At 36.3% G+C, this 23,163-nt stretch overlaps 2 protein-coding genes across 4 annotated transcripts; both read left to right on the top strand.

Moving 5' to 3' along the window:
* Window positions 1-2: 2 nt before the first annotated feature.
* pigx (phosphatidylinositol glycan anchor biosynthesis, class X) lies at window positions 3-2,855 on the top strand. Of its 2 annotated transcripts, none has more exons than XM_084415701.1 (6): window positions 3-145; window positions 250-325; window positions 411-543; window positions 976-1,171; window positions 1,245-1,333; window positions 2,527-2,855. In XM_084415701.1, exons 1-6 carry the CDS (start codon window positions 64-66, stop codon window positions 2,662-2,664), a joined length of 714 nt encoding a protein of 237 aa, XP_084271827.1. In that variant the 5' UTR covers window positions 3-63; the 3' UTR covers window positions 2,665-2,855. The 2 variants fall into 2 exon arrangements, with proteins under 2 accessions (XP_084271827.1, XP_084271828.1); XM_084415702.1 differs by having other exon boundaries at window positions 12-145; window positions 253-325.
* Window positions 2,856-3,627: 772 nt separating this feature from the next.
* On the top strand, window positions 3,628-22,939 carry pak2b (p21 protein (Cdc42/Rac)-activated kinase 2b). Of its 2 annotated transcripts, none has more exons than XM_084416593.1 (15): window positions 3,628-3,868; window positions 5,559-5,721; window positions 8,595-8,701; window positions 12,032-12,179; window positions 12,269-12,300; window positions 13,984-14,103; window positions 14,803-14,941; window positions 15,028-15,091; window positions 15,163-15,211; window positions 15,289-15,401; window positions 17,209-17,326; window positions 17,453-17,552; window positions 19,363-19,559; window positions 20,910-21,047; window positions 21,931-22,939. In XM_084416593.1, exons 2-15 carry the CDS (start codon window positions 5,586-5,588, stop codon window positions 22,015-22,017), a joined length of 1,548 nt encoding a protein of 515 aa, XP_084272719.1. In that variant the 5' UTR covers window positions 3,628-3,868; window positions 5,559-5,585; the 3' UTR covers window positions 22,018-22,939. The 2 variants fall into 2 exon arrangements, with proteins under 2 accessions (XP_084272719.1, XP_084272718.1); XM_084416592.1 differs by having other exon boundaries at window positions 5,445-5,721.
* The last annotated feature ends 224 nt before the right edge of the window (window positions 22,940-23,163 follow it).

Below are 23,163 nucleotides of genomic sequence, written 5' to 3'. Positions count from 1 at the left end.
CCACCTGTCGGACGGATGTTATCAAACCCGGAAGCAAATGGAGCCACTAATCGGGATTAAAGCATGAGCGCTGATCGAACATGCATATTTATTTATTTATTATCAACTGTGTTGTATTTTATCCACAATGGAAACTCGCAAGAAGGTATTTATATTGCAAAACGTGCTGGTAAATAAGGATCAATAAGGAAAAAAAAAAACACCAATATAACACTGACATAAACCTAAACTTCTGCATCTCCCATTCAGCAGATCGTTGTTTTCCATCTGAATTCCTCGAGTCATTGTCGATGTCTATGAAGATTACCAAAGCAGGATTTCACAGGTCTCCTCTTACTTTTGAGATTTTTTATTTATTTATTCGTTCATGTTCATGACTTTGTCATTGACAATGTTGTTTTGTTTTACAGGGATCTCCTATACAGTGTTGAATGGGGGGAAGCAGATCATGATGTAAAAGCTCTACTGGTCCAGAAGCTGCCGAGTGGAGTTTACATGGATGAATATCAGCTGGAAACCCTAAAACGCGACACGGGTTTGGAGGTGAGCGCTTTCAATAGTGTTAAAATTATACATAAATGTACATTTTCAGGTCAGAAGCCACTGTTTTATGTCTTTTGCTTGCTGAAGTACAACATTACTTTGGGACTATCTCTAACTCGTTTAACAAGAAGGCTTTAAAATCATCTGAAATATGTACGTCTTTTATTTTTTTCTTTGATTTGTAATCTTTTCTGATTAGTTATGTCTTGTACCTATTTTTGTTTTGTTTTCCTTTTTTTTTTACATGGTGTCGGTTTCCTTCTTTGTTTATACAAAGAATAAAACATGTTCTCAAGAATAATATTCTCAAGAAACCATCAATAAATGTTCTCAATAAACAAATAAAATAATAATAATAGTGTTGAAATTGTGCATGTGAATGTGTTATTGGCTATACACTTTAAGTGAGATGAAGCTGAACATGTTTTGTAGGTTCTTCTGGACTCAAAGGTTGATCTGGAAGCTCCTGAATATTTGTCTTCTGGTTTCACCGCACTGGTTTTCCTCTCCGGAAAACACGAGGCGACGGTTCCCGTTCACGGCCGATATCACAGACCCTCAAACTCCAGCCAGAAGTGGGTGACCGTAGAGATCGAGCCGCCCAGGCTGTTCCTCAGATCAGATCAGTGTACGTCAGCTGGAGAAGTGCAGATAGACACGGTGAGATAGTGAACTCGACCTCATGTGTTCTCCCATTACAGGTGTTTTACCTCATCATGAAGCGACTGAAGCTCCATGTACCGTCAGAAACCACAGCATCTGCTCCTGGCTGGAGATCCTGCGTCTGGAGGTACAACAGTCTAATAACATAGTATAGAATGTAGTAGAATATCATATTAATAAGCATTATCTGAATACCATGTAATATGTACTCAATAATGCTGGCTTAAAAATAACCCAACGAGTAACCCAACTATGGGCTGGTATAGCACCTTCCCAACTGTGGGTTATTTTAACACAATGCATTGGGTTAAAAGTAACCCAACAGTTAGGTTAACTATTTATTTTTGATTGTTTATTTGTATAAAACAATAAATATGTCTCAACAAATATATTTTTAAATCACAATCTAAATATTGGAGAGTCTAGAATTTATTGTAATAGTATCATATTAATAAGTAATATCTGAATACCATGTAATAATTATGATTATAATAATAATAATAAATAAACATTAAATATAATAATAATGATAATAATATATCATGTAATATTTATACTAATAAATAAGTTAGTAATAATAATTATAATATTAAATTATATTTTAATATCATGTAATACTTATAATATTATAAAATATATAATGTAATTTTAATAAAAGTAGTAAATAATAAATAAAATGTTAACATTATGTAATATATAATTATAAGAAAGAAAAAAAAAAGTAAATATTTAATGTGATATTTATAAGGTTATATTCATAATATAATCATATTTTAATATCGGAATATTTATAGTAATATTTAATGTAATAAGAACAATATTATTAAATCATATTTGCAGATAATGTATTTATAATATTATATATTTATAATTACAATAGTAAATATTATAAAATATGTAATGTAATTATTCTAATAATAGTATATAAGTAATATTTTAATTATAATAATAGTCAATAATAAATGCAATTTTAATATAATATAATACTGCTAATATAATGTAATATAATTATAATAGTAAATATTACATATAATGAGATATTCATAACAATATTATATATATATATAACAAGAATAACAATATGAAATAATTTTAACAATGTAATATTTATAACATAATGTAACTATAGTAATAGCAAATAGTAATATTTTAATATATGTACATTTTAACAATGTAATGACAATAATAGTAAATAATACATTATATTTAATGTAATGTAATATTTATAATGATATATAACTAATAATATTTTACTGTAGTGTGATATTTATAGTAATATTGGTGTTCCACATGTATTATATTGAGGTGTCTCTCCATCAGGACACTGGCCCGGTGAGTCTGGAGATCCCAGTGGGAGATTCCTCCATGATCCTCAGTGTGTGTGTCGGGACGGTCCTGACCGCGGCTCTCAGCTGTGTGTTCCTGCTCCGCTCCATCTGGAGACACGGCACCTTTTAACCTTTAACCCCTGCAGACGAGACTCACGGCGTCATGTGACCCGCTGATGATGTTCTCTGTGTTTCCTGTTGATGTACTGTCCGATATCTTAGGGGAATGTTCATGTCAGCATAGTGGATTAATAATGACACGTTACTGCAAAACGTCTTATTGCATTTGTGAATAAAACTGATTATTACTTTGTTTATTACAAAATTTTGTCTGTTATTACATCAATACTTTGTGAATAAATCTATAATTATTAGTATATATATGTATAATGTATATTAGTATATTGGTATATTAGTATATATATATATATATATATATATATATATATATTTTTTTTTTTTTTTTTTTTTTGTGGTGAAAATCAAGTTTTTAATGATGTTTATGTGTCTATGTGGTGTTTTTAATACGCTTTAAGACAAACCATGTGTAAATTCATAAGTCGACACCATTGCTGAGTATTTCCTCCTTAAAACTGCAGTGAACCAAAGACAGTCTCAAAAACACGCTTTGAAATCGCTGGTGTTTCTGACGTCACAAACTACCTTGTAACCAATCAGATCAACGTGTGATCGTCAACCAGTGGATCTCGGAGCTGAGTGAGTGAGTGGAGGCGGGGCTCATTTGCATATTCATAGCATATATCAAAATGAGGCAAGGGTGTCGAGTTACATTCAAGCTATTTTAAGGCATGAAGATTTTTTTTTCAAGGAAAACAAACGCTTAAATATAGAATTTTGGTGATCAAAGATGAGTTTAAAAAGCCTACAATTATTGGCTACAGGGGGACTTTGATAAGAAATATAAAAATGTATGAACCTTTAAATTAACGTATTAATGTATTTGATCTGATAAATCAATAATTGTAATACACATAATTGTTCATACCAATATATTAATTACGTTATATTAAAAAGTAATTTATTTTAATTCGCCAGACTCTTATTTTGTCGGTCGTTCCCCCACAATGCACTCGCACCGGAAACGGTCTCTGGCTGTTTGCTGCAGGCGAGGGCAGAAAGAGACGCTGCTGGGCGCCTCCCCTTCCCCAAACCAACACAAAAAAACTATAGAAAATAAACCCGTGGACAGCAGAAAACAGCCTAGAAAGCGCCAGACGGGGCTTTCGCGTCACCTCGGGCCTCTACGCGGACAAACCCGCTCCTGTTGAACCCGTTCCAGCGGTTTAAAGTGGAGTTTGACTTCAGTTTCACAGGTGAGTCGCGACAAAACCCGAGATTCTCTGGCCGCGTCTCAAAGCTAGTGTGCCGCCTATCCAGACAGCTCGTTTGAGCCTCGATATGAGTGTGTAAGAGGTGTCCTGCAGTGCCGTCTAGGTAGGACGCTCAGTAGGGATTGAGAAGCCTCTGTTGTTATAGTCTGCATATGTCTGTGTGTTTAATGCAGTTGCTGCTTCTGTATCAGGTTTCTCTCTGCCTGTGTGTTGTGCTTCAGCTTCACTGGGTTCAGTCCTGGCTGGTCATGGCAAGGAATAATACAGACAAAAAATCTCTTTAAATATGATAATTAAACAGTGCTGATGAATAAAGCGTGTAATGAGTGGAAGACTGAGTTATACAGAAGGTCTGATGAGTTCTGGACAGGCTTCATGTCAGTAGATTTTACTTCAGGATTTAAAATAAAAATGGACAAAAAGAGAATAGTTTAATTTGGAAGATTATTATTTTTATTATTATTTATTTGTACTAGGACAAGAATTGTTCATTTTTTCTTTTCTTTTCTTAAATATAAATATCAAGCATAAAATAGGTCCTAAAAATTGTCTGAATGTTTGTATTAATAAATACAATTTATTTTATTTTCCCCCATATACACTATTATTATTATTATTATTATTATTTAATAGTAATAATCATTAAGTTTAAGAACAATTATTAATTTATTTTGCCATTTTTTTTTTCATGATAATAAGCATAAAATGATCATCTGAAAATTATTTACCCAAATTTTTTTCCTTTAATATTTATTTATTATTTTCATTATAATTAAGCAAACTGGTGAAAGACACAAGAAATTATATTTTGCATAAATTAAACCTTTTTTTTTAAAGTCGGTTTACATATTATTATTATTAGATATTATTACATAGTACTAATTAATTATTGTTAATTTTAAGAACAACAATTGTTAATTTTTCCTCACTTTTCTTTTATAAATATCAAGCATAAAATGGTTCTGATGATCCTAAAAATTGTCTGAATATTTGTATGCAAAATATTAATTTATTTGTTTTATTTTTCCCCATTTATGGTCATTTATACATTTTTAACAGTAATAATTATTGTTCATTTTTACCACAGTTACTAATTTATTGTGACATTATTTTCATGATATTAAAAATAAAATGGATCTGATGGTCCTAAAAAATAATCTGAAAATTCTTTATGCAAAATATAATTTATTTTCCATTTTTCCATTAATATGAATTTGTAATTACTATTTAATATTAATTAAATATTGTTAATTTTATGACAATTATATTATTATTAGTTTATTGTGACATTATTTTCACGATAAGTAAAGGAACTCCCGCACACTATCAGTCCTTGCAAATCAAAATGTTATTGTTTTTTTATTATTTATATTTATAAAATGGTCCTAAAATTAATCAGAATTTTTTTTTTTAAGCAAAATATATATTTTTATGTCTAATTCCTTTATGTATTATTTTCGTGCAAGTATATGTGCAGAATGTGTTTGTGTGCTGCTTTCGAGTGTGTGTTGCGTGTGCGTCGCTCATCTCTCCGTTGTGCTTCCCTCTGCTCTTCCAGCTCTAACTCCTCCTTTTCTTTATCTCCACCTGCAAACGTTCCCACTCTTCCTTTCTTTCCTCTTCTCCTCCTCTCCTCTCGTCCTGGACCATGTGTGATAATGGGGATCTGGAGGACAAGCCGCCCGCTCCGCCCGTGAGGATGAGCAGCACGATCTTCAGCGGCGGCGGGAAGGACCACGCGCTCGCAGCCAATCACAGCTCAAAGCCTCTTCCCTCGGTGCCGGAGGAGCGCAAGCGCAACAAGATCATCTCCATCTTCTCCGGAGCCGAGAAGGGTGCGTATCAAAATGAACTTTTTCACTCTCCGGCCAATTTGGATACAACATTTTTTAGGTTACCGGCCATTCAGAACTTCTACTAGCCCCAAAAAAATTATTAACTACGACACAGCTTATATATATATATATGTATTATAAAATTTGGATTTCATACATTCATTTCTTATTCAAACAAAATCCTGTCATCCAGCATCTCCTCCTCTTCCTCTTTCATCCTCATCACCAAACATGTGTTTTAGGTGGACAGATCAATACAGGACAGAGAACATTAAACATGTTTTGGATGTTTGAAAATATCAATGTATTTTCTGTTCACCAAATGCTTTTTAATCTTCGCTATTGCTTCAATGCAAATGAACAAGCGCGCCGTTATTAGTTGTGTAGTGACGAGTGTGTTCAAGTAAGCCAGATATGAGCAGATTCTGCGCAATACGCCATATTTAATATATCATGATGACTCGAGAACTTCCCCATGAAGTGAGTAAACATAAGTTCTTCTTAATATTATTCCTCCAAGCGGCAACCTTCCGGTCTCTTTCTTAAATCCAACACTGAAGTGACTTAAACTGGCCATCGACTGGCCACTAGAGACAGGCTGCAAAACAGAGTCAGTCCCATAAACCCCCATGTTAAAATGCCAAACTTTACAGTATAAAATGCCCTTCATGACGACTGTGAGGAGGAGAACTCATCCGTTTAAATTATATTAAGCCTTAAAGTTCTGCATAATTAAGGGTGTGGCCACTTGAGTGACAGGTGGATTGCCGCTGATGTCACTACTAGCCGTTTGTCTGCTGTTAGCGTCATGTCACCTCAGCTAATCCGCCTCGCCGCACATTTTCGGTTATCTGGGAGTGATGCGCTGCCAAGATGGCGACGGCCGGCTCCGCCCACTTTGGGCTTCAGAAACGCTCTTCAGAAACACTACGGGTGACGTCACACACACTGCGAAAGTTTTTTTTTTTTTTTTTACAGTCTATGGAATCAAAGCATTATGGAAGCCTGTTTCCGCCACTGAATAAAACATTTTAAAAGATAATTGCGACTTTTTATCTCACAATTGCGAGTTTACATCTCGCAATTCTGACTTTATTTCTCAGAATTGCGAGATATAAAGTCAGAATTGCGTGAAATAAAGTCAGAATTCTGAGATATAAAGTCAGAATTCTGAGATATAAAGTCAGAATTGCGAGATATAAAGCCAGAATTCTGAGATATAAAGTCAGAATTGCGAGATATAAAGTTGCAATTGCGTCTTATAAAGTCAGAATTCTGACATCTTTTCTCAGAATTGTGAGATATAAAGTCAGAATTCTGAGATATACCCCTGGTTTCACAGACAGGGCTTAAGACTAGTCCTAGACTAAAATGTAAGTCTGAGCTGTTTCCACTGAAATAAACTTGCACTGACTGATCTTAAAAATATATCAGTGCCTTTTTAGTTTTAAGATGCACATCGGTAATGTTTTTTTCTAAGCATGTTTATAAAAATTACTTAAATGTCCTAATTGATCTATGGTCTAATCCTGGCTTAGTCTAAGCCCTGTCTGTGAAACCGGGCCATAAAGTCAGAATTGCGAGATATAAAGCCAGAATTCTGAGATATAAAGTCAGAATTCTGAGATATAAAGTCAGAATTCTGAGATATAAAGTCAGAATTGCGAGATATAAAGTTGCAATTGCGTCTTATAAAGTCAGAATTCTGACATCTTTTCTCAGAATTGTGAGATATAAAGTCCAATTCTAAGGGGAAAAAAAAGACAGACTTTTTTTTTTTTACCTTAGAATAGTTTATATCTCACAATTCTGACTTTATAACACGCAATTGCGACTTTATATCATGCAATTCTGACTTTATATCTCCCAATTGCGTGATATAAAGTCAGAATTGCGAGATGTAAACTCGCAATTGTGAGATAAAAAGTCGCAATTATCTTTTAAAATGTTTTATTTTGTGGCGGAAACAAGCTTCCATAAAGCATAAACGCTAACACTTCCAAGTCATACCGCATATGATATGATGCACGGCGTAATTAATTGCTGTTAATCGCATCTAACGTTAAAGTTTTTCATACATTTTTAAATTGCAATAATTTCACATTTAATCTCCAAATTAATGTCAACATTATATAGTTAAATATTTGATCTAACAGGAAGGAAATATCCATAAGTTATCAAACACTTCAGATTCTTCACTGCATAATTTATAAATTAAATAAAAATTAAAGTTACAAAACTTATTCAGTCAAGAGCATTGAGTTGTTTTCTTTTGTTCCTTGATTAACATTAATGGCATACAGCAGCAGCAGGTTTATGAGGCTGCTGTCACTTTAGGACCTGACGCACATGACGCATTTTAATAATAATCAGCATTATTGTTTGTCGTGATATTATACATGCAGTTTTTAGGAACTGATTTTAATTTCAGAGGCTAACTAGTTAATTTGTACTTTTTAAAAATGCAGTCGTTACAAAGATATGATTGAAAAACGTGACAGTGCACCTAAACTTCAACTAAATTACTCAATATTTTAACCTAAAATGTGGACGTTGAAAATAAGGTTGTGTGTTTATTTTTTTAGTGTCTCCTCTTAAATAAACCATTATACACATTTGCATTAAGACATTTCTAAGTGCTTTTTACCCCCGTTGTCACATTCTCAGGGCTCATCAAACCCACAGACACGCTTTGGCTTTGACTTTCATATCTCACTGTACGTATCGTGGTCTCTGGAGATGCATCACCTCGATTCACGCCTCACTTTCATTAGCGTCGCATCTCAGAGACGTGTCATGTTTTCTGGGTCAAAGTAAATCTCTGAGTTCTGATGCTCATGAGACGCTGTGTGTGTGTGTGTGTGGCTTTACAGGTGGCCGGAGGAAAGACCGAGATAAAGAGCGGCCGGAGATCTCGCCGCCCTCAGATTTCGAGCACACCATCCACGTGGGATTCGACGCGGTTACTGGCGAGTTTACGGTTAGTATACGTATTATATCAGCAAATATAGCCTGAATAATGAGTTATATTAATTGATATTTAATTACTTTCTTATTGATTATACATTATTCCTGCTTTAAAGGTGCACTGTCTGATTTTTAGCGGCATCTAGTGGTGAGGTTGCGAATTGCACCCAACAGAAGTTACGGTGGCCGACAGGAAGTGATGTCGTCGTCTGAGACGGCAGAGAGTAGCCAGTTAAACAATGAGGTTTCTTTACAAAGATAAATTAAGAAACTAGGTTTACTTAATTATTCAGTAAAACGATATGTAATTGCTTCTTGTTCATCATTGTGTCAGTGTTTTATTCGCTGACTTAGCTTCCTTCTTTACACGCAGAACAACACAGTGATGAAACGCACCGTGAGAAGTTTGTCCGCTCAGGGCCACTGTAGAAACATGTCGATGTAAGCGGACCCGCGGTGTGTGTAGAGAGAAATGCTCATTCTAAGCTAATAAAAACATAACGGTTCATCATGTAAGGTCTTTATACACCACTGAAAACATAGTTATGTGTATGATATTGCATTTCTGTCAACAGATCCTCCTAAATATTACACAATGCACCTTTATTACTAGCTAACATTTTAATTCAGAAATTTCAATAATCAATGATTTAAAGGTTTCAATGTGGAAATTCTTGGTATTGATTTTTAACATGAATTTGAAGGACTTTATGTAGTTGTTATTGTAATCTTGTAAGATGCTTAGTTGTATGTTTTTTTTATTTTTTATTTTCTTTATTTTTGCTTAAAGCTGGTTAAAAATTATCCAAAATAAAGTTGAGCAAGTACATAACCAGCCAGTGTTCAACACTCTCTGCTTGCCTTAGCTCGATTCAAAACGGTAAACTTGTAATAATGTTTTTAATTCCAGTGGTACTGGTGGATTTCCGCGGGAAATTCGAGCATGTCTTTGTGTCATTACGTCACATCTGTCCACATAAAGAAGAGTCTCGGCTAGTAGGCTATATTGCGAGTGAGGATGTTGGAGGTGGAGATTTATAGCCTTTTCTCACAGCACTTGGTATAATTAAACTTATCAATTCGATGGCGGATCCAGAAAGGTTCAAACGACAATCACCAGGAGATTCACCCGCTGTAAAACGTGAAAGACTTCGGAGAAAAAAAGAGACTGCAACCGGGCCATGCGAAAACAAGGATAATATCGGAAGGGCATTAAATGTAGTCACGCAATGCTGATGTTGTTAACATTAACAATTTGAGAACAAAGTATAATTTGCACGGTTTAACATGATATGATAAGCGATCGTTAGATTTAATCGGCGCGATTTACTGCAATGCTTTTTTTCCCCTTAGTTGGGCAGAACAAAATTGGATGTTACTTGTTCAGACGACATTTTCCGGTGAAAACTCTTATGTTGGTCAAACTTCCAGAAAGTAGAATCTGTGATTGCGAAATGGTTGCTAGGGCGTGGCTAGACAGTTTCCCTGCTGAAACTAATAGACTGGGTGTGTATTTGGATATTTAAAGACTACTTGCCAGTCTGAGTCAAAAGAGGTTCTGATCCGGAGATATCCCTCACACCTTTTTTCAATGGAAGTCTATGGGGTGGGTGCTAGGGTGCTGTAACTGGTTGCTAGGGCGTGGCTATGTCGTTGTTACATCACTGCTTATTGGCTGCTTGCTTGGCGAGTCAAATGAGCTCACCCGTAAGTCTCTCTGCCATTCTCATACGAAGATATGATCCCACAAAGTTCGTGCCGATGTTAATTGTCCCGAGAGATCCCGGACGAGCCCCCGTTTGTTTCCTCCATCGCACTTTACGAACCCGGGACTTTTTTGCCCAGCATTTACTCACGTTCACCAAAAACTGTACAACAGTTGCTTAACAAAGCTGTTAGTAGATTTTGAAACTGACACAAAGGGTGCATTGCACTTTTTGGCCAGATATCGTAATCATAAGATTTTATTGTACAGGAGAAACGATGCATAACCTAAACCAGGTGCACCATTTGAAGTGGCTGAAAAACTAAAGGCTGATAATATTTCCTGCTTCCGGAGGTGTAAGTTGAATTTTTAAGGCCAGACAAGTAATTTGTAGAGGTCAATTTGTAAAGAAAGACTACACACCAGCGCACATACACTACCGTTCAAAAGTTTGGGGTCAGTAAGATTTTTTATGTATTTAAAAGAAGTCTCTTCTGCTCACCAAGGCTGCATTTATTTGATTAAAAATACAAACAAAAACAGTAATATTGTGAAATATGATGACAATTTAAAACCGCTGTTTTCTTTGAACTTTGAATAGAAAGTTCAAAAGAACATTATTTATCTGAAATAGAAGCTTTTGTGACATTAAACACGACCATTCAAAAGTTTGGGGTCTAAGAATTTTTATTTTATTTTTGGGGGAAATAAATAAAAGAAATCAATACTTTTATTCATCAAGGATGAGTTAAACTGATCAAGAGTTACAGTAAAGACATTTATAATGTTAGAAAATATTCTATTTTAAAGAAATGCTGTTCTTTTGAACTTTCTATTTATCAAAGAATTTTGAAAAAAAAAATTGTACATAACTGTTTTCAACACTGATAATAATCATAAATGTTTCTTGAGCATCAAATCACATTAGAATTTCTGAAGGATCATGTGACACTGAAGACTGGAGTAATGATACTTTGATCACAGGAATAAATTACACTTTAAAATATATTAAAATAGAAAACAGTAATTTTAAATTGTCATAATATTTCATAATATTACAGTTTTTTTTTTTTTTTTTTTTTTTTTTTTTTTAATCAAATAAATGCAGCCTTGAGCAGAAGAGACTTCTTTTAAAAACGTTAAAAAATCTTACTGACCCCAAACTTTTGAACGGTAGTGTATATTCAAACGCACTTTCCTATAGACTAAAGACGTAATACGCATGTGCGTCAGTGTTTCCGCAGATTCACGTTTTTGAAGTTTACGCGGAGATGATAACTTTTTTGTGAAGGTATGGGTGATACTGTCAGGCTGATGGGATCATTTGAATGACACTGTTATGCTGATGAGATCAGGAAATCTCTGTAAACGAGCTGACTCATGTAGGCTACTTCATTTACATGTCCCCGCCCTTTATGTAAATCCCTCCCCCTTGGAATGTATATAAACTACAATGTTTACTGTTTGAGTTAGACTTGACTTGATGACTACAGCAACGCACAGCGAGTTCTCAATAAAGAGCAGCTTCTGTTGAAAGATATCCCAAACGTCTCCTGGTCTCTGCTTTGACGAAGGAAAAGTTTCCAACAAAGCGCTGTGTAAATGGTGAGTTAAGTGTGGTTTCTCCGTGTCCCGCAGGGAATGCCGGAGCAGTGGGCCAGATTACTGCAGACCTCCAACATCACCAAGTCCGAGCAGAAGAAGAACCCGCAAGCCGTTCTGGACGTCCTGAAGTTCTACGACTCCACGGGCAACGGCCGGCAGAAGTACCTCAGCTTCTCCTCAGGTCTGCGGCGCGCCGGTGTTTGTGCTGATATGAGCTCCAGTGTCACGGCATGTCGTACTGACCGCTTTTCTCCTCTTGTTTATGTGTAGAGAAGGATGGATTTCCCTCTGGTGAACAATCGGTATGTTATTTTACACTCATTGAGATGCTGTTATTGTTGACCCTGGACCACAAAACCAGTCACATGGGTACATTTTTTGAAATTGAGATTTATACATCATCTAAAAGCTGAATAAATACGCTTTCCAGTGATGTGTGGTTTGTTAGGATAGAACAATATTTGGCCGAGATACAGCTATTGAAGATCTGGAATCTGAGGGTGCAAAAAAATCGAAACATTGAGAAAATCTCCTTTAAAGTTGTGCATTTATGTTGTGCTGCAATCACTCTCAAAAATATATTTTTAAATATTTTTACTGTAGGAAATTTACAAAATATCTTCATGGAACATGATCTTTACTTAATATCCTAATGATTTTTGGCATGAAAGAAAAATCGATAATTTTGACCCATTGTGGCTATTGCCACAAATATACTCGTGCGACATGTGACTGGTTTTGTGATCCAGGGTCACAATTAGTTTTTAGTTTTGGGTTCTCTGTTTTGATTTACATTTTAAAGGTTTAGTAACAAAAAGTGTCTTTTTATAATTTTTTATTTGTTTTTAGTTTTATTATTATTTCTTTCTTTTTTTTGCAGTTAAACTGTTAAACTAAATGATAAGGTGAAATGTTGCTTTGTCTGAAATATAAACCAGTGTTATTTTAGCGTCTTATTATAGTTTTTATTAATATTTTGAATTGGTTTTTATTTTTATATTTTCCGTTTTCATTTTAATTTTTATTAAAGTTCATTTTGTTGTCACAAAAGTTTATTTTTATTTTTATAAATTTATATACAGTTTTCATTCATTTTTATTTCAGTTTTTGTTATTTTAGTACATCAAGTTAAACGAAGTAATGAAAAATGTTGGCAACTAGCTGATATAAATTAAGATTTTTATATTTTATTTTATTTCAGTTAATGTTTATTTTATTTAAAGCAACAAAAAAAAATCAATTAATTTTTCTTATTCATTTTACGTTAATGTTTATTTTATTTCAAGTAACGTGTAGTAATTTTGTGGTGTTTTTGTTTTTAAATTGTCTATAGTTTTTATACATTTTTTTTATTTCAGTTTTAGTTATTTTAGTACATCGTTAAGCTAAATAATGAAAAATGTTGGCAACTAGCTGAAATAAAGTAAGTTTAATTATTTTATTTTTTTTGGGGGGGGGGGGGGGGTTAACATTTATTTTATTTAAAGCAACAATGTGTTTTATGGTTTATTTTTATTTTTTATTTCATTTAACTATGATAACCCTAATATACACTTAAACTTATTTTATGTTTATATTTATTTTATTTCAAATAACGTTGTTGTTTTTTTGTCATTTTTATACTTAATTTAATTTATTCTTAAACTATAATTGTCTATAGTTGTTATTCATTTTTATTTATTTTTTATTTATTTTAGTACATCGAGTACATTTAGTACTTTTTTTTTTTTTTACGATTTTGTTTTAGTTAACAATAATAACCCTTCAACTTAAACTTTTAATTTAACTTATCAACTTAAATTTAATTTAAAAATAAATAAATAAAAACTAGGTTTATTAAATAAATAATTATAAAATTATAAATAAAATAAAATCATTTTAATGTAATGTTTATTTCAAGCAACAAAAATGTTTTTACAGGTTTTTTGACTAAACCTGATCCTTTCCGAATATAATTGCACTGCTTTCCTTCCCTAAAACCTAAGCCTGTCAAAAAAACACCAGAGCCTTCGTCCCCAATCAAAACGGTGGATGATGATGATGAAGATGACGATGAGGAGGCGCCACCACCTGTTGTCGCACCTCGACCAGAACACACTAAGAGCGTGAGAAGCCATTAGAGGAATAGTTCACCTAAAAATACAAGTATAGTCTATAGGGGCTTTCGCACCGGATAGTTATAGGAACTAGCCACCAGGGTGGTTCCCCGAGAACCTTTCCTGATTGCATTCGCAGCGCCAGTAGGAACCGGTAGGAACTCTGAAGTGACGTAAGACACCCTTGTAGTTGTGACTTTTATTTTGACAGCGCTGAGAACGACTGAGCTCACAGTGCTCACATTCTCCGTGTTCAATAGTTTACGAGCTGTCTAACAGTCCTGTCTAATACGTTATTAGAACGTTTATACATAGAAAGTAGACCGTAATGAAAAGTTATTAGCGTATGATGTGTGTTTGATGTCCAGTGTTGATGAGCAAAATCTGTGTGTTTTAGATTTTTTTAAATGGCGGGTGCTGGTGTTTCGCGTGCGTTCGGCCAATCAGCGAACACTAACGTCACGGATAGTTCCTATAGTGCTGGTTTAGACCGACTCTGAAGTAGGGGTAAATTAGTTCCTCCAAAAGGAGTTCCTAGAACTAAAATAATTCCTAGTTCCTGCGGCGCGAACACGCCAAAATCCAGGAACTTCCGCCAATAGTTCTAGGAACTATGAAAAGGTTCCTCCGGTGCAAAAGCCCCTAATAATATAAATTAGTGCGTCACTAAAATACTATTCTAGTTTTGATTAATATTTATGATTTCAGGTATACACTCGACCATCGGTCATCGACCCCCTCCCTCCCCCCGTGACGTCTCCAGAAAGTGAGGTCGCGTCGAAGGCCACCGACCGACAGAGACCCAAAAAGGGCAAGATGACCGACGAGGAGATCATGGACAAGCTCAGTACGTCACTTTATACGTAGTTCTTTGCGCAGTTTCACTTTTTTAGCGAGACTCAAATCACGTGTCCTCTGTTTGTTCTCCGACAGGAACCATCGTCAGTATTGGAGATCCAAAAAAGAAATATACACGATACGAGAAGATCGGACAAGGGTAGGTCTGATAATTTTGCACAGCATGTTTATGTTCATTGAATTGAGATTAATCATAGTTTCTGTCCGCAGAGCTTCGGGAACCGTGTTCACCGCCATCGACGTCGCCACTGGACAGGAGGTAATGCAAAAGAAATGGATTTGTTTTTCTTCGTTTTTCCACATTCTCATCATTGCAATGCGTGTCTTGTCTCTCAGGTGGCCATCAAACAGATCAACCTGCAGAAGCAGCCCAAGAAAGAGCTAATCATCAATGAAATCCTTGTGATGAAGGAGCTGAAAAACCCAAACATTGTCAACTTCTTAGACAGGTAAACGTTCAAGTAACAACTTGACCTTGGCCTCCAGACCTCATCAATTGGAAACTCCTTTTGAACAATAGCTAATGATTCCTGATTATGCATAATTATCTTATGTACATCACGTATTATGACAAAGGCCTGCAGAGGGCGCCGGTGGCCATGATTGTTACGCTTTACAGCAGATCTAATCCTTGTTTAATATTGGCCAAACAACATTTAAATCAAGTGTTAACTTAATCTTTAATATTTGGCTGCCACTTTACGATAGAAATCCTGCAGCCACTGTAATTTCTTGAACGTGTGGACATTAAAACGTGCAAACTTAGAGCAAGAATTTAAACTTTTATTTTGAAATCGCGATGAACAACAATTTGCATATTTAGAAACACATATTGATGTGTTGCCGTAGGTTTATAAATGATTTATCTTACAAATCTGGTGAAATGGCACACATTCTGCATTCCCAGATCAACGTTATATAAGTTTGTAGTTTGAGACGCTCCAACCATGAAAATGATAACTATGAAACACAAAAGCGTGTTTTGCTGTTTGTTTGGGTTTCAAATAACATGCATCTGGAAACTCATATACAGTCAATATGAGTTCCCAAATGCATGTTATTTGAAACCCAAACACACAGCAAATGCAGAGACTTGAGTTTGTGTGGAGAAGCATTTACTGTGAATGGGATGCTGGAAGAAACGCGTAACATGTAGGCATGTAAATAAAGCGCCACGCTTCACTCTGAAACCTGCAGCGCATATACCGTATTTTCCGGACTATAAGTCGCATCAGTCAAAAAATGCGTCATGAAGAGGAAAAAAACATATATAAGTCGCACTGGACTATAAGTCGCATTTATTTAGAAATTTATTTCACAAAATCCAAGACCAAGAACAGACATTTAATATGGAAAGGCAAGCTATTCAACTACACAGTAGCACACAGAACAACAGGCTGAAGAGGTGTCCGGTATGTTAACGCAACACATTAACAGTTATTCAGCTACACAATAGCATAAAGAACATATACCTGGGAGGCTGAATAGTCTAAATTAACATAAGCCAGCGAGTCCAACAAGCAAGTTACCAGTAAACAAGTTCACCGAGCACCCGCAATCTCATTCCACATCACTGAATCCATTGAATTTTCTTCATCCTTGGTGTCGCTTCTGAACAGCTCCGCCATAGAGCGCCCTCTCGCGGCTGTAGACGGTAATGTTTTCATCTCAGTCTGAATTAATTTTGATATATAAGTCGCACCTGACTATAAGTCGCAGGACCAGCCCAAACTATGAAAAAAAGTGCGACTTATAGTCCGGAAAATACGGTATTTATTTGTCATATGCAGTAAAAGACAGAACAATATAATACAAGCACTGTAAAATGTTTTGCCACAAACTCAATGAGAAATATCGCCACCTTTTAATATTGCGAGATCCCCCTGTTTTAAACAAACACTCATGTGTCTTTAACCTCAACACATCTTTGATTGGATAACTCTGTTTCTTGTTGCGTTTTTGCGTAATTTTATTATGTAAGAATAAAACGTTATTGCGTAATTTATGTAGGAAAGCATTGTTATTGTGTACTTTATAACGTGCTTAAAAAAGAGCTACAGAAACTTCCATTTTTAATACTTCGCACCAGTTTTCCAGGAAGTGAGCATTTTGTTCTCTTGAACACATGGGATGGGAACAGTGCTTTATTCACGAATGTTTCATGCTTAGCACACGTTAAATTCGTAACTTTGGATGTAAACAGCTAACGATGCCGTGAAGTTTTAAGAGTGTTTATTGTGTGTGTGTGTGCTCCAGTTTTCTGGTAGGTGAGGAGCTGTTTGTAGTGATGGAGTACTTGGCTGGCGGCTCGCTCACGGATGTCGTCACAGAAACATGCATGGACGAGGCTCAGATCGCCGCTGTGTGCCGAGAGGTGCGTTGAAGTCTTACTACTGACGGTTTAGGGGGAAACCCTGATGATTAAAGCACAACTGAACTGTGTTCAGGAAGTAGCCGAGGCGCTTAACTAATGACCTTCCTCTTGTCTCTTATCTCACAGTGTTTGCAAGCACTGGAGTTTCTGCACGCTAATCAGGTCATTCATCGAGACATCAAGAGTGACAACGTGCTTCTGGGAATGGACGGTTCTGTCAAGCTCAGTATGTTCTCGGTTTTTACGACTTTGCGTTAAGCGTGAAGTTCAGAACACCGAACAGAGATGGTGATTGTGGTTAGGCACACTCTCACTGAAAGGTGCCTTCACACATGGCTCTCTTAGACGCATGAAGTGTCATGTTTGGTTTGGCTTGGTTTAGCAGCTCGCTCTGAACAGTAGAGCTCTTGTGAGCCAAAACTAGGTGACTAAAGAAATGGCAAAGAAGGCTGTTAACTATAGATGTACAAACAGACTAATGACAGTTATTCAAGTGAAAAAAGTACCCAACAGCACTTAAAATGCATGTGAAGAGATGTTAGAATTTTGATGTATTTGGCCTCAATCATGAAACAAGCAAAACAAACTTCTAAGTTGGTTATGAAACAAACATTTTTTGTCAATTGTTCCATTTAATTGACGTAATTCAGGTTTAAGAGCAATTTGCTCATGTTTCATAAATGGGGCCGATAACTGTATTTCTTCAAGGATTAGTTCACTTCAGAATTAAAATTTCCTGATAGTTTACCCTCCCCCACGTCATCCAAGGTGAAAAAGAAATGAAGGTTTTTGAGTAAAACATTCCAGGGTTTTTCTCCATATAGTGACTTCAATGGGGTCCAACGGGTTTGAAGGTCCAAATGTGAGTTTCAGTGCAGCTTCAAAGTCTCGACACGATCCAGCCGAGGAATAAGAGTCTTATCTAGACAAACCACCAATTTTTGAAATTTTTGAAATTTTTTATATATTAAAAATATAATCGTCTTATTTTAATCGTCTTGCACTGGCTGTGATGCGCCACACATTACGTAATCACGTTGAAAAGTCACGTGTGTTCTGGTTCAGAAATGTAGGGTAGGGCGAAAATCTCCATCTCATTTTCTCCTCCAACTTTAAAATTGTCCGAAATCGTTGCTATACCTTTTATTTATTTTTTGTAAATAACATTTGACTTAGTCTTTGCACGTTCGCTTTGTATACACTAGGTCGGCGTGACCTTTCAATGTGATTACGTAATGTGTGTCGCATCACCGCTAGTGCAAGACTAGCATTTGTGGTTAAAAAGTATATAAATGTTTTGTTTTTTTTAGAAAATGAGTGATTGTTTCGATAGATAAGACTCTTATTCCTCGGCTGGGATCGTGTCGAGACTTTGAAGCTGCACTGAAACTCACATTTGGACCTTCAACCCGTTGGACCCCATTGAAGACATTATATGGAGAAAAATCCTGGAACGTTTTCCTCAAAAACCATTTCTTTTCGACTGAAGAAAGAAAGACAGGAAATTTTAATTCTGAAGTGAACTAATCCTTTAGGTTTTTGGGTCGCATCTAGTTTCCATAAGGTTTTATCCCCCCCAAAGTCCATTGGAACTGTTTTGGAATGATGTATTTTTGGTGTTGCACCATCTTGATCAACGACACCAAAGTATGCAACCGTATGACCTACTAAACTAGCTGTTCTTCAATCCATCCCATTCTTGTTGTCATTGGCTTCAAATATGGCATCTACTGATACTAAGGTCTATAGGTTCCATCTAAAGGTGCATTAGTGACATTTAGCATGTAAAAAAGGTCCATTGTCAAAAGCGTAGAGATGTATTAAGCACTGCTCACTCAAAGTCACTTTCAAACCAAGCAGCTTTCTGTTGATTTTCTTGAACATGAATAAAATTCGCCCTCACATGACACTCCCGATTGCAAGGGTTCCTATTGGAATTAATGGATTTTGCTCACGAAATTGAAATCCTCAAGACAATGAAATTATACAAACCAGGTCTAGAAATGTCTCTAAACTTTCTGTTGTCTCCTTCGCAGCGGACTTTGGGTTTTGTGCCCAGATCACTCCTGAACAGAGTAAGAGGAGCACTATGGTAGGCACGCCATATTGGATGGCTCCGGAGGTCGTGACGCGCAAAGCCTACGGACCCAAAGTCGACATCTGGTCCCTGGGCATCATGGCCATCGAGATGGTGGAGGGAGAACCGCCGTACCTCAACGAGAACCCACTGAGGGTATGTTGGCGTCATTGATTCCCCAACAACTTGTTTGAGGCTCGATTTGAATTGCCGATTTGAGTCCATTGACAATGCGACTAGACTCTAGAGCTGCCCTCGACTAAAGATCTTTCTTGTCGACTATTAGACGTTCATTTAAGCCACTAGTCGACTAATCGCGCGTTCATATTAATAAGCCAAAAATCAAAATAATGCACCTTTAGTTGCCTATATAAAATACGTATAGCCTAATCAGCGCACAAATTCAAACATAAAGCTTGCCACAGCGCACCAGCAAATTGAATGATTATGAATGTGTTGTGAAAAAAAAGTCTCATTCTGTCTAAACATTTTAATAATTTATTGGTAATGTTTTCTGTTTTTGGCTGCAGAGATTAAGTCGACGATCCTGCCTCGTCATCTCCACAGTGGTGGACGCGCCTATATGCACGTTTCATACGGATTACATAATCATAGAATATTTATGTTCATTCAAATGTAAAAATGTCAATCTTTCTATAGATTATTTCTCATGCCTGTGAGGCAAGTATACGCTGAGTTTCAGTTCATTTATGTGATGTGCTCAAGATCAAGACCGAATCGACAGAAAGCACCATTATTTTACAAAAACAATGTTTTGTGAGTTTACAAAAATAAAAGTAAACCCTTCACACTTTGCATTACTTTAGCTGTAGTAGAGTATTTTAAGTTAAACTCAAGTGATGGCGCCGGCGCCTGTGTGTCATGCAGTAAACACACTCTCCACACAAATACTTAGATATGCACCTAATAATAGCGCACATTTATCTAGATTAGCATTTGAGCGAGCGGACTTATAAAGTTGCTGCTACTTGCATGTTTCAAGTGATAAGCCGTATTTGAGGTCGATAAATGAATTTTTGGATTTCCTACCGTTAACGATCTGTCCGTTACAGCCTGCGTGATTTTGCCACTTTTTCAGTTTGTTTTCTGCGACTAAACGACTAATAAACTTTTGGTCGACTAAAGGCCTCATTATACTTCTGCGTCGGACCTACGCCGGAGCCTATACGCCGTAGGCAACGTGTTGGTTTTAATTTATACTTCTGTGTCGTTGTCCGCGTTGACGCGTACCTAGGGAGCGTGTGAAACCCCGAGGGAGGGGTTCTGGCAGACCAATCACAGCGCTTGTGTCCGCGTAGAATTGACGCGTTGTTACATTTTTGGAGAGGTGCACGTCACACTACGCCGTAGGGTACGCGCGCTACACACAGCCTACGACGTAGCTACGGCGGCAGTTCGACGCAGAAGCATAAAACAGGCTTAAGCCTCTTCTAGTCGACTATTAGGGGGCAGCCCTACTAAAGTCTCGAACTCTTTCTTCCTCAGGCGCTCTATCTGATTGCCACCAATGGGACTCCAGAGTTGCAGAGTCCTGAAAAGTTATCGCCCATCTTCAGAGACTTCCTGAGTCGCTGTCTGGAAATGGACGTGGAGAAGAGGGGTGGAAGCAAAGAGCTTTTGCAGGTAAACCAGCCCGCAACTAGTACTAGCGATTAGGTTTGGGAATCCAGAATTGAGGTCAGGAATCGGATACTTGTTATAAAATTTTAATTTCTATTCCTCTTATCGATTCCTTTATGAGCATTTCAAAAGCACTTTTAACAATTCAAGGGCGAGACGTTTTCTGTGCTCACACACGTCCAGAGCGTGCTCACAGAAAATGTGATTTTAAACCGTTCAAGCGCGAGACGAATCGGGTGTTGTTTTCAGTTCTGCAGGCGTGTGTAACCATGGGCAACTCTTAAAGTGACAGTAGCCTAATATTCCTGCTGCCGTCTCTATAATAACACTAGTCAAACAACAAAAGACAAAGAGAAAATTCACTCGTTTTTGACTGAATAACTTCTGTAACTATATATTTGTAATGTATATTTTACTTATAAAAGTGCAGTGTTATTTTACATTTGATTACAGTTTCTGTACCTGAATAACTGAAAATCTTAAAACACTGTTTATTTCAATCGTATCGTTGTTCAGTTGTAACTTTTTTTGCGATTTGCTCATTTTTTTTTTACTTGTTCTTTTTTAATTACTGAGTGTTTACTTGAATTTAATAATGCTGGAAATTTATATTAGTTCGGCTAGTTGTTTTTCTATTGTATTTTTAAACCATAGGCAAAATTCCTTGTGTAAGTGTTCTTTAGCCTGTTGATTTTTGTTCATGATATTCAGCTGCAATGTGAATGATATCTTTGTTGTTGTTGTTTTTTTACCTTATTGGAATCGAAATTGATAAGCAGAATCAGAATCGTTACCCAATTCAAATGATACCCAACCCTACTAGCGATTTAAGGAATAGCATGACTTGTGTTAACTTGTTAATTGATCAAACCTTCTGTCTCCTCAGCATCCCTTCCTGAAGTTGGCCAAACCTCTCTCAAGTCTCACTCCTCTCATTTTGGCTGCCAAGGACGCCATGAAGAACAACCGCTAGCCTCCCGCTACGAACGAGCTGTGCCCGAAAGCACCGCGAACTGCTGAACACTCTCGAAATCTGTGCCAGGTGTTTTTACCAGTGTCAACAACATATCCATGTTGCCAAAACAAAACTCCAAGCATTTAATTTGGGTCTTTGCCTGTTTTTAAACCGCTGTGGTATTGGGGGGTATTAGATGTCCTCCTGCTCTCATTAGATTCTTGTTGGACTTTATCTGTTTTATGTGTGAACTCTTCCAATCTTTGGCTTCTGTAGACCTCATATGCTCCATAATTGATGACATAAATCAATTATGGTGATTTCTTATCCAGCTGGAGACCTTTTGTTAGACTTTCTGTAGCCAGAATCATGACTGAAAACTGTGTAAGCCTACTCCTGTTCTTGACCCGAAGGGAAGAGCACCTTACTAATACACACCAACTGCGAGCAGTGAATGATTTTTGTAGTCACTTGTGCCTTTGTTGTTATTCCAGCAAACACCTTTATACTTTGTCTAAAGAGGCAGATTTTTGCCATTGAACGTCCTCTAACCTGAGACGAAACTTTCATGTGATGAAATGTGTATATGACGTACTTCGAAGAAGCGTAGCATTTCAGTTGATGTAGTTAACCGAAAGCAGGACACGTAGATTAGATGTGTATGTTTGTGTACATGAACACTTTCTTGTTTGTTTTAGTAACTAACAGTTTATTATGAAGTAAATGCAGTTGTCGATAAGTCATGATGTAAGAATTGATAACTATTTTTATGCTTTTCAGTCACTTGTTTTGCAAGTAAAAGCCGGATTCCTGCAAATTCTGTGAACAATACAGTCATTGCAACATTGTGTACATCTCTTGTTCTTCATTAAAAGAGGACTTGAAACTTGAGATTAGAATAAACTCTCTCTAGGGCTCTTTTGTAGTCTGTTGAAACCTTCTCATGAGTTAATGGGGTCATTCCTGTCATACAGCAACATTTAAGCCCTTTGACTTGTACAACAATGAATATGTTGCATGTGTTGAAATGTAAGGATTTTTTTCTTTAAAAGGGTTTAGTAGCCTTTCAGAAATATGTTAATCAAGCTATAATTAAGTTTAAGTGCTTAAGCTTAGTGAGTGATTTTCAGAGTTAAATTGAATGTCAACTTGAAGCTATTTTGA

Source organism: Rutilus rutilus (genome assembly GCF_951802725.1).
Source record: "Rutilus rutilus genome assembly, chromosome: 8".
In the NCBI taxonomy this organism is placed as follows: Eukaryota; Metazoa; Chordata; class Actinopteri; order Cypriniformes; family Leuciscidae; genus Rutilus; species Rutilus rutilus.
The sequence above is the reverse complement of the archived record's forward strand: the minus strand, read 5'-3'. Positions and strand labels throughout refer to the sequence as shown.